Below are 17,244 nucleotides of genomic sequence, written 5' to 3'. Positions count from 1 at the left end.
AACGTTTTTCAAAAAATTCATCCCGAGCCTAGAACCATACCTTATGCAACTTTTTAAAAGAGAAATATCTTGAAGGGGCAAAAAAAAAAAAAAAAAAAAAAATCCCTGGTACTACTTACACTCGCTACGTCACAGAGTGTGCCTTCCAGTTCTGTATATAATCCTGAAAGTTGAAAATGGTGACTTAAGTACAGTACTGATACCAGATAATCTTAAAGGACATGGCGTTAAAAATTATCAGTTTTTTTTCCAACTGTTTAAAAGTGTTTGGATTCCTGTTGCTACGAAGAAGAATGTGGAGAAATATGGAGAATTTCGAGGAAATTTTCTTTAAGTGATGACCTGTTCCTTGTTTTATAGGAAGATAGGTGAACGGGAAGATGTGGAGGAAGGTCAGTGATTGACTCCTTTGTGGCTAGGGGCCAACTGCCTCGAAGAGAATGTCAGTTTGGTGGATCGGCCAGTGTTGTGGACTGACAATGCTAAAGGTAGCAGTCGGCTACAATAAAACATGTCGATACTGCTTCGTTCATTGGTGGTGGGGTAGTCGGCAGTATACAAGAAGAAGAAGAAGAAGCTCTGTATATAATCGAAAGTTAACTGCATATAAGTGAACAAGCATTCTAGGATTTCTTTTTATTAAAAATAAATATACAAGACTTAAGAAAACTTAATCCTCGAATAACAAGTAATGCTTTAAACACCGGGGAATCGGCAAACTATGCACTGCATCCACAAACTGCGGTCCCCAACCAAGTACATTCCGTATACAAATTCTCGAGGAATGCTTCAGCGTGAAAGGTTCCAAGGCTTTCCTCAGCAACACCAACTTATGCCTGGGGCTCATCAGAACGGAATTGTCGATGAGGCTGGTGCAAAAGGCCTCTGCCGCCTCAGCGACCAATTCCAGAACCTCCCCACTGTTCCTGGCGTCTATATGGTGCAGAGACTGAAGAATTCCAAGTTCGTGTTGGCGTTGTCCGAGTAGAACTATTTTGGCGCCATATTTGAGCATTTCACGCACAATGCGGATGTCTGGATTAGAACAGCTGGTGAAGTATTCCCCCAGTGGAGGTTTCAGAATCGTTCTGCTGCCTGAAGTCAGTATGGCGTTTGGGTTGGCGCCGTTTTCCAGGAGAAATTTGACGACATCGTACTGAAAAATACAATTATATTATTTAGCTTAAATGGCTTTCTTGTGTATAGGACGAACATATCCAAAACATTTAAATTTATAATACTAAAATAAATATAGTTGCTGATAAAGATAAAAACATAATTTTTTTTATTTATAGTAAATATTGTAATGTTATAATAATAATATAAATATTGTAATACTTGGAAAGCTAGCAAATTGAGCCAGCAACAATTCACCAACAATAAAATTTTTAAATGAGAAACAGTAGCAAAAAGCCCATTTTAAGGAACTACTGTTTTCTTAAATTATTACAGTACACTTATGTGGCGGAAGGATAGGCTGGATAACAAAAAAGCCGGATTTCTATGAACTCATTTCTTTGCCCACTAATACAAGAAGACAAAGTTTTTATTTGGGAAATCACTGTTACAATACGTATCTTCTCGCTTCTTATTGAGAAAGCTTCTTAAGCCCTCCATTCATCTCAAGCCACGTAGAATGTGAAACTGCTTCTATGGTGAAACATAGAAGCAGTTACCGGTAACATGTCGAGTTAAAATAGAAGGCCCTGTACTGGTAGTTTATATATGTTTATACACAACATAGCAAGAATTTATTAGAGAAAAATTAAATTAAAAGATATAAACTGTTCACATTTTAACATGAATTCTGTACACTTCACTGTAGTATACATAGAACAATTTGCGAATCCTGTACGTACTGTGCAGTTATAATGAGGAACAGCTGCAACAATTAAGGTCCATTACACACTAAGTTTTGTTTTAAATCTTAAAATTCTTTTTAAAAAAAACACTTTTAGTACCTTTGTAGCCACTAGTTCTGTGACGGCCACGTGCAATGCAGACCCTACCACAGAAGAACCGTGGTTGATGTCCGCTCCGAGTCCGAGCAGGTATTTCATCATTGGAAAATCACTTTTCAACATGGCGAAGAAAAATGGCGGAGGTTTAATGTAGTCCGGCGGGAGTTTTACTCTGGCCCCATTCGAGATTAGTAAGTGGACTATCTCCAAGTTGCCGCTGAGCACAGCACAGTGCAGGGCTGTGCGTTGCTCTTCTTCCGTTGTGGCATTCACTTCCGCCCCATAAGCTATCAACAGTTCCGCTGTTTTTAAGCCCTCGGGGCTGCGGCATGCCTGTTTTTAATGAAAGAATAGAACGCATTACATCGAAACCTAATTCAATGTTAAGAACTTTTCAAAAACAGAATAATCTTTACTTATAATAAAGCTCAGTGTGTGTGTGTGTGTTGGCACTCTAGAAGCCAGACCGTTTGACTTACAGCTACCAAATTTGGTACATGTATACCTTGGAGGTAGGGAATGTGCACCTGGGGTCCCTTTTTTGAATTTTTAATTAGAATTTTAATTATTAATTAAAAACTAACTTTCCTGCCAAATGAGTAAGGCTTCAGTTTTTCCCCCATGCTAATTAGGTTAGGCTTAACATGTTTTCGACAGATTATTTCAAACGATTCTGTTTATTTTCTTGATGTTAGATGCATTTAAAATTAAACATTGTTAAAATTAAACATCGATCGTTCAGATTCATTCTGAAGTGCTTTTGAATTAAAATAAAACAGAATAAAGGAAATTAAAAATTTCTAATCTGCATAGCGTTACCCCAACTGGCGTAAAAAAATTCACGCATTTGCGTTACCATAACTGGTGCTGAAAATTCACGCATGCGCATTGTGTTCTGATTGTTGACAAGTATTTTCAACGGATTCGGACTTGATTTAAATTATTTTTTGGTTAGTTGTGTGCTTTTGTAATTAAATTGTATTTATGTTAGTTATATATTTTTTGTGTATGCTTATAGTTTTAAATTCTCCGTTTTTTAAGTAGTTTTTTTTAACCTGTTATTAATGTAAACGATTCTGTTTATTTTCTTAGTATTTAATGCATTTAAAATGAAACATTGTTAATGAATCGATCTGCTCATGATGAATCTGAGAAATTTTGTTGAAAAATTCTACAGATATTACATAAATTAAGAAAGATATTCTTTAGTGCCCATAAAGTTTAAATGCACAGTGATTCTGTTTTCAACAATCATATAAAAATGCTTTGTTTCAGTAAAAAATATTATTATATTAATTGCAGTTTAATCATTCCCACTTTAATTTAAAGCGTAAATTCTACAGGAGCTAACTGAAAATTAGAGAGATACATATTACGTTATGGCTGAAGGCCTTTATAATATTATGAATAAATTATATGACTATCAAAATTTGAAGTTTTAAAATATTTTGATGAAGAAGCTATTAAAATAGAAGTTACATAAAATATTTAATTATTAAAATTTTAACGAGCATTAAGTTTGGCGAACTGGCTGATCGCTAAAGGCTGCTAGTAAGTAATAAGTACAGAACACATACTTATTATTTTATCGTATACGAAGTATAAATAAAGTATTGTAATCGTCATAAAATTCTAACTCAAGATTTTGACGAATCTCCACGTTTTAGACCTCCCTGGGTTCGAAAAATACATTTTTGGAAAATATCCGTCTGTCTGTCTGTGACAAATATAACTCAAAACGCTTTGAAATAAATGGATGAAAATTGTTTTATGGTCTTTATTCTTTTTTTTTTTTTTTTGTCTATTCTCCAAATCTATTTAGAGGAAGTCTGTCTTTCGAATATAAATTAAAACGATAATTTTAAAATGAAGAGAGGGCTAGATGATAAAATTTGGTACATAGATTAGCATCTGTGGTGTAGACATCTATCAAATTTTGAGCCAAATTCAATAAGGGATTGAACGTCTGTTAATCTGTACTTTCAGAAACATGCAAATGTGCTAATTCAAAAACACAGGGACTTAAATATCTCAAATTTGGTACGTGGTTTTGTAACTATAGCTGTAGCTTTGTGCCAAATTTTGGCTTCAATCGGTAAAGTGCTGAATTCACACCAAAGGTTAATATTTCGTAACTATTGTACGTCAATAACAAGCAAGGCGTTCTCTATCTTACTCATGGTACGCAATATGTACAAAATTCTATTCATCTGGCTCTTTAAGTTTATCGTGCTTACTTGTACTTAAACAACCAGTAAGACATGTTTCTTCTGAATGAGTTTCGTTAACAAAAATCTATAAATTCAGTGTAAACTCATATCGTTTTTGAATTATCAGGCTTAGAAATAGCGAAATATTATTCTAGAAATATGTTTTTCAGATTTAGGGAAGTTTGAAACATGGAAATTCATCACAATCTGGAGTTCGAATCCGTTAACGACTGCAATTTTTTTTCTTTCTTTTTGTATACGAAAAGAAAACAAAGGAAGATTAATGGATCAGCAAAAAGTATTTTACCTTCATAAGAAGTGTTATTCCTTGCGCATTTCTTGCGTCAGGTTTCGCTCCATACCTCAACAGGAGCTCTATTCCTTTTGTGTCCATAGGGTCGAGGAAGTTGATTTCGAATCCGCATGGATACTCTGTGTTCGGATTGGCCCCGTTTTTCAGCAGAAGTTCCGCGGCTACGTAATGGCCGTTCTTCAAAGCAAGATGCAAGGGCTCTTCCGCTGGACTGGCTCTCTGTGGGTAAGAATAGCCTATGTCTCCTGGTAGAACCTGAAATAGCATTATATAATGAAAAGGCTTTATACAGCAAGATATATTGAATTTCCAGGGGCGTAATGTTGGGGGCAAGAATAACCAGCAACTCCCGGTAGACCTAGGAACGGCAAGGGTATATTGAATAATCTAAATACAACAGGATATACTGAATGGCCTTTATACAACAGGATATATTGAATTTCCACAGAAGTAATATTGGGGGCAAGAATAGCCAATGATTCCTGATAGAACAACCAATAATTCCTGAAACAGAAGGATATATTAAATGGCCTTTATACAACAGGATATATTGAATTTCCACAGAAGTAATATTGGGGGCAAGAATAGCCAATGATTCCTGATAGAACAACCAATAATTCCTGAAACAGAAGGATATATTAAATGGCCTTTATACAACAGGACATGTTGAATTTCCACGGTAGTAATATTGGGGGCAAGAATAGCCAATGATTCCTGATAGAACAACCAATAATTCCTGAAACAGAAGGATATATTAAATGGCCTTTATACAACAGGACATGTTGAATTTCCACAGAAGTAATATTGGGGGCAAGAATAGCCAATGATTCCTGATAGAACAACCAATAATTCCTGAAACAGAAGGATATATTAAATGGCCTTTATACAACAGGACATGTTGAATTTCCACGGTAGTAATATTGGGGGCAAGAATAGCCAATGATTCCTGATAGAACAACCAATAATTCCTGAAGCAAAAGGATATATTAAATGGCCTTTATACAACAGGACATGTTGAATTTCCACAGAAGTAATATTGGGAGCAAGAATAGCCAATGATTCCTGATAGAACAACCAATAATTCCTGAAACAGAAGGATATATTAAATGGCCTTTATACAACAGGACATGTTGAATTTCCACGGTAGTAATATTGGGGGCAAGAATAGCCAATGATTCCTGATAGAACAACCAATAATTCCTGAAGCAAAAGGATATATTAAATGGCCTTTATACAACAGGACATGTTGAATTTCCACGATAGTAATATTGGGGGCAAGAATAGCCAATGATTCCTAATAGAACAACCAATAATTCCTGAAACAGAAGGATATATTAAATGGCCTTTATACAACAGGACATGTTGAATTTCCACGGTAGCAATATTGGGGGCAAGAATAGCCAATGATTCCTGATAGAACAACCAATAATTCCTGAAACAGAAGGATATATTAAATGGCCTTTATACAACAGCATATATTAAATTTCCTTTACACAGCAGGATATATTGAATGGTCTTTATACAACAGAAGTATTGAATTTCCACGAGCGTAATGTTGGGGATAAGGATAGTCAATATCCCCTAATAGAACCAGGAACAGCAAGGTATAATGAATGGCCTTCATACAGCATAATATATTGAATATCTTGGGGCATAATGTTGGGGCAAGAATAGACAATGTCTCCCAGTAGAACCAGCAATAGCAGGGTATATTGAATGGCCTTTATACAGCAGGATATATTGAATTTCTAGGGACGTATTATTGAAGGCAAGAATAGCTAGTGTTTCCCGGTAGAATGTGAAACAACAAGATATATTTAATTTATAATGGTGTAATATTGGGGGCAAGATGTATTGATGCCCCAGACAGCAGTCTTGGAAATCATGGATATCAGATATATCTACATTTATGCCTTCAAGTCAGATATGATGAAGAGGCTGAAAAAATGACATAATGTTCGTGGAGCCTTTTCAGTTACTAAGCTAATCAAGATGTTAGTAAATGATGCTATTTTCCAAAATGATACTGGATGTGATGGCAAGAAAATATGCATTTGCTGAACAACTGATGATCAGGGGAAACGAAAAGAATAATTATGGTCAAAATGTCACTTACCCTTCCCATGCCACTGTCAACTCCCACAAGAATCAATCTTCTGTTTGTTTCATTCCATTCCATAAATGGAGGATTACGCCATGATTAAATAATATTTCAGGAATTCTTTGTCAAGCGTTTTTTTTTTTGTTATTGTTTTAAGATATGATTTCCATTTTGTTTTTGAATTGTATTGTTTTATTTCAATCTAAAACAATGCAATGTTCAATATATTGTAAAAAAATAGACATAACTACCTCCATCTGTTTTATCATCCATATCGCCTAAAATTGCGATGGGTATCTATATCCGAAAACAGACAGTAACTGCGGATTATTCATTTTTGAAATTTGGAGAAATAAGTTATGCGAATAGAGTGTATAATAGTAATTATGGTATGCTTTTTAAATCCAATGTCCTTGCTAATATAATTAGCGTTCAGGTTATAGTATTTTTTTCCGCCCGTAAACACATACACACTAGTCAAATCCGACTTATGATGGTGAATGTATGCACTACTATTTTGTATTGATGGCCGCCAAACTTGGCCACCAATAGCTATGCTCGTTTGTCAACCCCTCACACACTCTTAAATACGTTGGCTTCGAATTAATCATACCTACGTAATAGTGACTAAAAATAGTTTAACTCACGTATTTGTAATAAATTATGAACTATCAGCAACAAAAAAAAATACAATAATACGAAATAAGCAGATAAATAAAATTTTGGTATAAATGTAGAGGATGTTACAACTCTGAACGAACCATCTTTGCTATATCTTATATTTAATCAGAAGTTATCTATGAATGCATCGTGTCAGTACTCTGAAAATATTTAAAAAAATTTCTCAGATATTGCAGAAGTGTAACTCACTTTGGAAAAATCCACTCTCGCATTATAGTCCAGTAAAGTCCTGATCACATTACAGAAGCCTATTTCTGCTGCCAGGTGCATGCAGGAATAACCTTTGTCGTCCATGAGGTCTGGATTGGCTCCTCTGACCAATAGAAGCTTCATCGCATCTATGTGCCTGTGGTACACTGCGTACATGAGTACCCTACGTCCGTAGAGAAGAGGCTCATTGAGGTCTACACCATAGGTGTGGATCAGAGTTCGAATCTCGTCCAGTCGCGCATAACTCTGGATACCCTGGGCTATCTTGCGCAGGATTGGATCTTCCTTCAACTGCGTATCGTCCTCGTCCTCTGAAAAATAAATCTCAAAATAAAACCGGTTACTTATCTTGAAATTTGAATCCAACATGTCCATGCCATGACCCATAGAAACAGACTGTTCTCATACAGCGACAGTGATTTCGTGGCCGTGAGTGTTGATGATATAGATGTCTTGGGTGGAAGTATAAGAAGGCATATGGCGGCACAACATTAGTGCATTTGTGTCATTTTTTTAAACAATATTTGTTTGGAGCAGAGGAAAATATCCTACCCCAGGCGTTACTTCATGTTGCTATGCCACTGGATGCATATGTGGCGTGGTTTGTATCGTATTGATGTGGTCTATATACTGTACAAAAGAATATTTTAGGTGCATATACAAAACGCATGTATATCACTGAATTGAACGAACATTCCTTTCAATGGCGATATAACAGAGCGGAAAAGGAACATAAAGATATATCTGCTCCTAGCTGACACGAAAAACTAATACTGTGACTGGACGTCACTTATCATCACTACTACACTGAGAGCACATGTAAAGTTAAATGTATCGTACGAAAAAAGATATTTAAGGTGGTTATACAAAACGCATATAATATCATAGCGTTATGTAAACATTCCTTCAAGTGGCGTAACGGTTAGGGCAAAAGAGACAAAGGACGTAGCTGATCCTAGCCTCATACGAACAAATAATACATGCTTCGGGTGCCACTTACAATTGTTACACCACTGCGAGCGGGATTAGTTTTAAATTATTCTTCTTTTAAAATTAATTATATTGTTCTCAGGCTTTTGCAAATAATCAATTTAAGTAAAAATGAAAATTTATAATAAATTTTTCTTTTATTATCCATTATTTTATCAATCCGCCCCCCCCCACCACCACCACTCCAGTAAAATAATCTCGATATACTTAATCAATAAGCAACTGCTCAGATTTTTGAATTTTAGTTCGTAACATTTGTTACGTGTTAGTCGCCTTTGACTACCAATTGATTCGGCTGGAATATTGGTTATGTTTAATTTATATTAGATCTCTTATGTATTACTTAATCTTGTCCAAATACGTCATAATGGCATTAAAAAAATATTAGAGTAATCTATTTCAAAACGTCTTGTTGTCATTTCCGGCAAAGTAATTTCACTTTCTGGTCCATGAGATCCAGTTGATTAGAGAATATTATTTTAAAACCTTAGCTTTCAAAAATGAAAACAAAATCACGCGATAAAAAATGTGATGAAACAATGAAAAATTTTATTATAATAATAAAATTTATTGTAAGAAAACTTTCAAATAAATATTTGAAAAAACTGTAATAATTTAGAAAAGTACTATATGATAATTCAATTGGAGTCATTAACGAGATAATTTTTTAAATTTAAAGATGATGTAAAGATTAAATTTAGGCTATAATATATTCAGCAATTAAGGCGGGAAAAGTCCAAATTTTACTGATTTTTTAATTAATTAACATTTCTTAATAAAATCACTGCGAGGTTACATTTTTACCTTTTAAAGCTTTATTTTTGCTGAATTTAATAGTTTTAAGGGGACAGTGGACTTTGAAATAAGTAAAAATGGACGTAAATGTGTAGCTTTATTTTTATCGTTTCATCAACAAAATATGTTTATATTCAACTAAAATAGTGTTAAAAAATATTTTGTTCAATAAAATAAATATTTGATGTGTTAAGAGGAAAATAAGTACATCTTAATGACTTTTCTCAAAATGATATTGTAATTAAATTTAAATATCTTTGAAATGTTCCAGGTGTCTTCATTTTTGAGGAAATTAAATAGAATTGATAATAAAGATTTAAGTCAAACATTAAAATAAAATAAAATGGGATATGTATTTTATGTTTCGAGTTTTTTCAGCTCTTTAAAAGCCAATTTTAGTTCAGAGAAACATAGAATTCCTATGAAAATTTAGTAAGTGCGCATAAAAATATTTCTAAAATATTAGCATTTAATTGGAATTACAAAATTATGCGTAATTTTGTTCCAAATAAATTTACATTCGGTAATAAGAAAAAAATATTAGAAAAAAAAATTAAAGTTCCTGGAATATTTTTAAATTTTTAAAAATTAAATATTTAAAAAAAAATTTAAATAATATATTTTGTTTTGAAATGTTTTTTTAAAGAAATTTGACGTTTATTGTTTACAAATATATGCATAAAAATATTTATATTTTAAAACATATGCATAAAAAACTTCATAACTCTAACTGAATAATTCCCAAAAGTGTCTAATAAAGTCCATTCTCCGCTTAATGTTCTTTTTATTAGTGTAAAATCACACGCATATTAACACTTCCCTCTATAAACATAAATAATGCAATTTTCTGTATACTTTGTTAATATTTTGTGCAATAAACATAGATTTCCCAATTAAAATGCGTAAATTTAAATTTTTCCAATTACTCCAGCGGTCCACTTTCTGATATCTGACAGATTATCCGTAGCGTACTGTAACTCATAAAATAAAGAAATAAAGAATAGATTTTCTTCTTTTGCACATGAATTCTAGGAAGCCCAAAGAAGACTTTAATAAATGTTTCGTATGATCACTTAGATAACTTTTTTAATTAAAAACTATATTCCCACATATATATATATATAAAAAAATACCTATCCCTATTAAAACAAAACACACCAACTTTATTATTGAATTTTCATGATATTGTCCAACATTCAGAATATGGACTAACATCGTGCAGAAATGGTAAAAAATAGCGCTGGTATTAGCGATACTAATTGTGTTTATTAAGTAATGCTAATAGTGCTTAATAGACTAATACTTGTTAAGTAATATTAATAGTGCAAGGTCAAATAATGCTTATTAGGTAATACTTATAATGCTTAATCAAATGGTGCTTATATTAGTAATACTAAAAAAGTTGCTATTCCTTTAGAATGAAAAAATATAATAAAAATTTTGAATTATTGTATTTATTTCCTTGTATAAAAATCTAAGATTGAAATTTTATCGTAAACTTCAAATTAAATTTCGTATCATTCTTTAAAAATCATTTATAATTTATGGAATAATCAATTTTTACAGTTTCTAAAATGGTTTGTAATATTCACATTTTTTCGCAAGACGACTGATATTTTCACTTCAATTAAAAATAGAAATGAAAAGAGTAAAAGGGCTTTGTATATTCTAATATTTTAAGTTAAGCATTTTGTTGAAAGACATTGTATATATATGTGTTTGAATCTGTTAATCTGTGCGTTAACATTCTGTCGATATATCAAATATTGTACTTTATACCATTTACGTCATATTGTTGAGATAACGGTGATTGGTATTTGTTGGTTATTGTTATTTGTTGTTTACATTTTGACGGTTGAGATTATTTTAGATAACAGAAATTGTTTGAAATACTTCACATTTTAGTCACATGTTCTGTGGAATAAAGAAAATTCCGTGGCAATATATTAAGTAGCTCATCCTTTTTTTTATTTGTAAAAGTTATAAAAATATTTCATCTTGAGAAAAGAATCAATCATCAAAGAATAAATCATATAATATTTCTAAGGTGATGAGATTTCATTAATAATTTATGTTTAAATGTGCATATCAAAGATTTGGAGCGCCATCTGTTGAGATATATCAGAATACTTTTCATGAATATTTACCTTTCTCATATCAAACTCAGCAAATTGAAATGTACTGGTTTTTAATGTTTTCAACAGTCTAGTGATGTATATTAAAAATAATGCAAATCGATTCTATTAATTCATTAGTGTTCAGTTAAAAGGAAATTGATATGATTTTACTAAGATGTAAACATGGTATCTTATTTCAAAAATAAAAATTATTCATAATTTCAGGTAATTTAATTAGTTATATTTATTTTTTATATATAAAGCGTTTATAATACTTATAAAAATTTCTTTTTTTATATTATAAAAAGATGGAATCTTAGAATTGAGTTTTTATTTTACTTCTTATTTAATAATCAATTTTTGTCGTTTCTAAAATGGTTTGCAACGATTCCATTTTTTCTCAAAACAACTGATATTTTCCCTTCAATTAAAAATAGAGACGAAAACAGTAAAAATGTTCTATATATTATAATATTTTATGTAAAGTGTTTTGTTTAAAGATATTGTGCATATTTTTTAAAAATCTCTTAATTATGCGCTGATATTCTGACCAGATATCAAATATAGCACTTTCTCGCAAATACCATTACTATAGTTTAAAAAATTTTATGCAGTTCTATGCTTCCGTTGGTATCTTAACCATTTTAGAGCATTCTTAGTTAAATTTTGATATCATTTTGGAAATTCTATCCGATAATTGAGATCACATTCCTAATATTGTGAATAATTTGTTTACAAGTTTCAACAATGTTTAGAATAATGAACTATGAAATATATTGTAAATTTTAAAGTTAAGAATAACAAAAGAAAAAAAAAGATTTTGAAAACATGTCTTAAAAAGTAGAAATTATTTTTATACAGAATAAAAATTAATTTTTCTTAAAAAATCTGGAGAAAAAAAATAATAAATAATAAATAAAATCTGAAAGCATCAATGTCATAAGAAAGAAATTTTGATATCATAAGAAAAAATAAACACTGTGAAAATTAAAAACTGTTATGATTAAAATTCTAGTTTACTTAGAATATCTACATCAGCACGTTACATTTTTATTTATGTATTTTATTTATTTATTTCGTTTATTTATTTATTTTGTTTATTTATTTATGTATTTTATTTATTTATTTTATTTATTTATGCATTTTATTTATTTATTTCATTCATTCATTTAATTAATTAATCAATTAATTTTATTTATTTTACTGAGTTATTTTATTTATTTATTTTTGCACTAGGTTTTTTTTTTTTTAATAAAATAATATTTTCTTCTTCTTTTAGTACACAAACAGAAATGTACTTTCAAGAGCTTTTTAGATTTTATTACTAACTCTTTTTGACGAAGAGCTTTCTCTGCCGTAATATTGTCTTACTCCTATTAACTATTAATATGGGATGCATATGTTTAAAATTTTGCCTTGTTTTTTGATGTCCAAAAAAGCTTAATTCAATAAAATTAATCAACTACAAGTTATTTATACTTGCAAATTAAAAAATATATATATTCTATCAAATAAAGCAGAAGCGAAATTCCTGCGTCATAGCTATTATCCAAATAAATGAATTCTTTATCTTAATTTTAACATTAATAAAAGCACGGAATTGTATGAATGCAGCAGACGATAAAATTTGTTTGAATTTCGTCATATCAATAAAAACACAATTAAATATTGTGCATCAAAATAAATATTAAAACTTTATTAAAATCAGAGAAAAAAATGGAATGAAATAAAAAAGATATCATTTAAAAAGTTAATAAATAATTTTGAATTTTAGATAGTATAAAAAACATTTTTAGTGACATAATATTTTTGGAAGATAAAATTCAAAAACACCAAAAAAAATTGCTTAGTTTTTAATCAACATATTTTAATTACTTTTTGGACTTGGAAATGTTGATACTGAAGATGACGTATATTATATTTCATCGTGATCCCACAGAAGCTGAATGTTTATATAAAGACATATAAACAAACATTCATATTTATATAAATGGATTTTTTTTTTCACATCGTTGTCCTAAATAGCAAAGATGCCCTTCCGACTGCGCATCTGCATAACCTTAGGCTTATTAAAAGATTTTATTAATTTATAAACTAAAGATAAATTGACGAGATAAACATCGTGCTGAAAATAAATTCCATGCATACAACCACTTACCCATTTCTCGGCGTATTGCTTATTCAAACTCTCATGGATGTCTGCAAGAAATTAAAACAAAACCACATTGTGGCTCACAAGAGCCCCGGAGTTGTCACATAAACGAGGTTCCGTGGTCTGTTCTAAAGATAGAGCGCGAATTCAGTCACAATTTCAGCGGCCCTACGTCACGGAAGGAGTCGAGCCAAATTACGTGCCATAGGTGGTTTCCTGAACAATCTTTTCGGAACAATTCTGAGTAAGCAATAACAACACAATAAATCTAAAACAAACAAAAAAATTCATACACTAATGTATACAAACAGTTGGCAGTTGCCAGTTACGGCTCTTCAACTCCAGAAGCCACTGCAAAAGATATTAAGAAAAATCTCTTTTATCTTGATATATTAAACTAATTTTTTTAATTAATGTAATCTAATTTCTATTTATTTAATCGAGTTTTTTAAATTTAATGTAAATTGTTAAATTTTCTACTTTATAAGAGTATTAAATAAGTAGAATTTGAAGTTTGTTTAAACTACTACAAAAGCGTTGGTCTAAAAATGCAGGCAAAAAAAAAGTTTGTTTTTTCTTTGAAAAATTATTATATTTACTTGAAATTTCTTTTTTTTAACAGTAAAAAGTGGCAAAAAATTTAATAAATCTCTATTGATTATAAATATTAATGTGTATGTATCTTTGTGTGTGTTCTGGTGGTTAGATTGCTTAACATGGAGAGGACAAACCTGGAACATACATACTTTGGAAGAGAAGGGGAAAATGTGCACCTGGGGGCAATTTTTTGAAATTTTAGTTGTAGATTAAATTTATTAAATACTAGCCGCCTTTGGCGACCAGCCGGTTCGCCAATCTTAATGTTCGTTAAAATTTTAATAATTAAATATTTTATGCAATTCCTACTTTAATCGCTTCTTCATCAAAATATATTAAAACTTCACATTTTGATTGTCATATAATTCATTCATAATATTATAAAGGCCTTCAGTCATAACGTAATATGTATCTCTCTAATTTTCTGTTAGCACCCGTAGAATTTATGCTTTAAATTAAAGTGGAAAGAATTAATCTTCAATTAATATAATAATATTTTTTACTGAAACAAATCATTTTTTTTATAATCTGATTACTGAAAATAGAGTCACACAGCGTTTAAACTTTATGGGCACTAAAGAATATCTTTTTTAATTTATGTAATATCTCAAGAGTTTGTCAACAAAATTTTCTTAGATTCATTATGAGCAGATCGATTCATTAACAATGTTTAAATTTAAATGCATCAAACACTAAGAAAATAAAACGAATCGTTTAAAATAAACGGTTGAAAACAGGTTTTAAAAAAACTACTTAAAAAACGATGTACTTAAAACTATAAGCATATACAAAAAATATATAACTAACATAAGTACAATTTACTTACAAAAGCATGCAACTAACACAAAAATAATTTAAATCATCCATTGATAACGGTTGTCATGGCAACAATCAGAACAGAATGCGGATGCGTGAATTTTCTTCGCCGGTTACGTAACGCAAATACGTGATTTTTTCTACGCCAGTTGGGGTAACGCTATGCGGATTAGAAATTTTTAATTTCCTTTATTCTGTTTTATTTTAATTCAAAAGTACTTCAGAATGAATCTGAAAGATCGATTCATTAACAATGTTTAATTTTAAATGCATCAAACATTAAGAAAATAAACAGAATCGATTGAAATAATCCGCCGAAAAATTTTAACCCTAACCTCATTACTGTTGGGAGAAAAAAAAACTGAAGCCTTTCTCATTTGGTGGTGGGAAAAATGGAAGATATTTTTGGCGGAAAAGTTGGCGGTGCGGAAAATGGAAGATTTTTTTGGCGGGAAAGTTAGTTTTTAATTAATAATTAAAATTCTAATTAAAAATTCGAAAAAAGAAACCCCAGGTGCACATTCCCAACCTCCAAGGTATACATGTACCAAATTTGGTAGCTGTAGGTCAAACGGTCTGGCCTGTAGAGCGCCAACACACACACCCACCCACATTGAGCTTTATTATAAGTATAGATATAGATATAGATTAAGCGAAATTGTAGCGTTCTTTCAAGATAGCAACACAAAAATTATTTTTACATTATATCGAAATTCAAATATTAATCTTTTTAATGATATCATTTTTTAGGGCAGAATTTTTTTTTTTTTTTTTCTCTCTCTTTTCAAAAAAATTTTTGAAAAATATTTTTAACGTATTTTACAACAGTATATTTCATTTTAAAATGAAACTCAAATTGTTTTCATTGTTGCTAGTAATATTTCATCCTGGCTTTTTTTACTTTCTCGTATACGTAGTATAGAGAAAATAAAGTTATCGGCAAAAAAATTCGAACTCGAGATTTTGACGAATCTCTACGTTTTAGACCCCTCTGAGTTTGAAAAACACATTTTCAGAAAATGTCCATCTGTCTGCCTCTCTGATTGTGACAAAGATAACTTAAAAACACTTTGATAAAATCTGGTATACGATTTATATGCCAAATATGTGGATTTCTATCAAATTTTGAGTAAAAATCTGTTCGGAGGACATCCATCTCTCCCGTTGTTCGAATATAAGTAACACGATAATCACAAAACGAAGAGAGCTAGATAGATGAAATTCGGTACACAGATTTAACATCTATACTGTAGACACCTAATAATTTTTCTGCCAAATTCAACTGCGGGTTGATTGTCTCTAGGTCTGTACTTTCAGAAATAAGTAAACGCGATAGTTCAAAAACGCGGTGACTTCAATATACCGAATTTGATATGGGATTTGGTGACTACAAGTGCAGTTTTGTATCAAATTTTTGTTTCAATCGATTGGGAAGAATATGTCTAAAATCCAAATTCGATTTTCGGGTATTTAAATTGCATGTCGAAAATTAATCGCCAATTAACTCGCCAAGGATGGCATTATAGATTCATAAAAAATGCTATATTCACGCCAAAAGTTAATATTTCGTAATTATTGTACGCCAATGCCAAGGGGGTTTTCTGGCACAACCAATTTATTGGAGAGTATGCGAGAAAGTTTTGAGCAGGACCATTCCCTCTGGTTTCTCATTGTTGATGATCAGGATATCCACGATAGAGGAACCATTATTTTATTAAAAGCATGCTTTATTTTATTTATATTATATTTATACCTTATTTTATTTATTTTATATACAGGGTGATCAAGAAATAACAGAAGGTGTTCGGAGTCCTTTAGCGGGCAATGTGCTGGACGAAATATAACAAAATTCGGCCACTAATTATACATATTAAAGTATGGAGTTTCGATTTGTCAAGAAAAAAATTAGTACCAAAAAACGCCAAAAGGGAAAATATTGCCGCTTCGATCAAAAACCTCATTATGTCATGTCCATATACGGGTATTTTGTGACACAATATCGAGGATAAAAGGAAACGTTACGGTAATTCAAGTCATTTTGCAAAAATTCGCCCATCGATGGCGTTGTCTCTACGAATTCGATTGGACGGATACTCGATTGGAAGCGGATTGGAAAGTTTTCGACGGCAGCTTGCAGCATATCGGCATTTATTCATCTGCGCACATGAAAATGAGCTTTATCGCTTCATAATATCCGCCATGACCCTTCGTCATCCAAAATCTCAAAGCAAACACTCAAATTGGGTATTTCTGTCCCCTGAGATTGTTGAATGGTGTTATTTTATACGGATAAAATTTCAG

General features: G+C 31.2%; 1 protein-coding gene across 1 annotated transcript; it reads right to left on the bottom strand.

Annotated features, from left to right (window-relative positions):
- Positions 1 to 621: 621 nt before the first annotated feature.
- On the bottom strand, positions 622 to 13,695 carry LOC129985250 (putative ankyrin repeat protein RF_0381). The gene is made up of 5 exons (XM_056095210.1): positions 13,537 to 13,695; positions 7,456 to 7,787; positions 4,479 to 4,739; positions 1,962 to 2,294; positions 622 to 1,156 (listed from the first exon to the last, which is right to left on the bottom strand). Exons 1-5 carry the CDS (start codon positions 13,538 to 13,540, stop codon positions 671 to 673), a joined length of 1,416 nt encoding a protein of 471 aa, XP_055951185.1. The 5' UTR covers positions 13,541 to 13,695; the 3' UTR covers positions 622 to 670.
- Between the last annotated feature and the right edge of the window lie 3,549 nt (positions 13,696 to 17,244).

The sequence above is a fragment of the Argiope bruennichi genome, chromosome 9 (genome assembly GCF_947563725.1).
Source record: "Argiope bruennichi chromosome 9, qqArgBrue1.1, whole genome shotgun sequence".
NCBI classification, from domain to species: Eukaryota; Metazoa; Arthropoda; class Arachnida; order Araneae; family Araneidae; genus Argiope; species Argiope bruennichi.
Note: the sequence above shows the minus strand (reverse complement) of the source record. Positions and strands in the feature narration are given on the sequence as shown.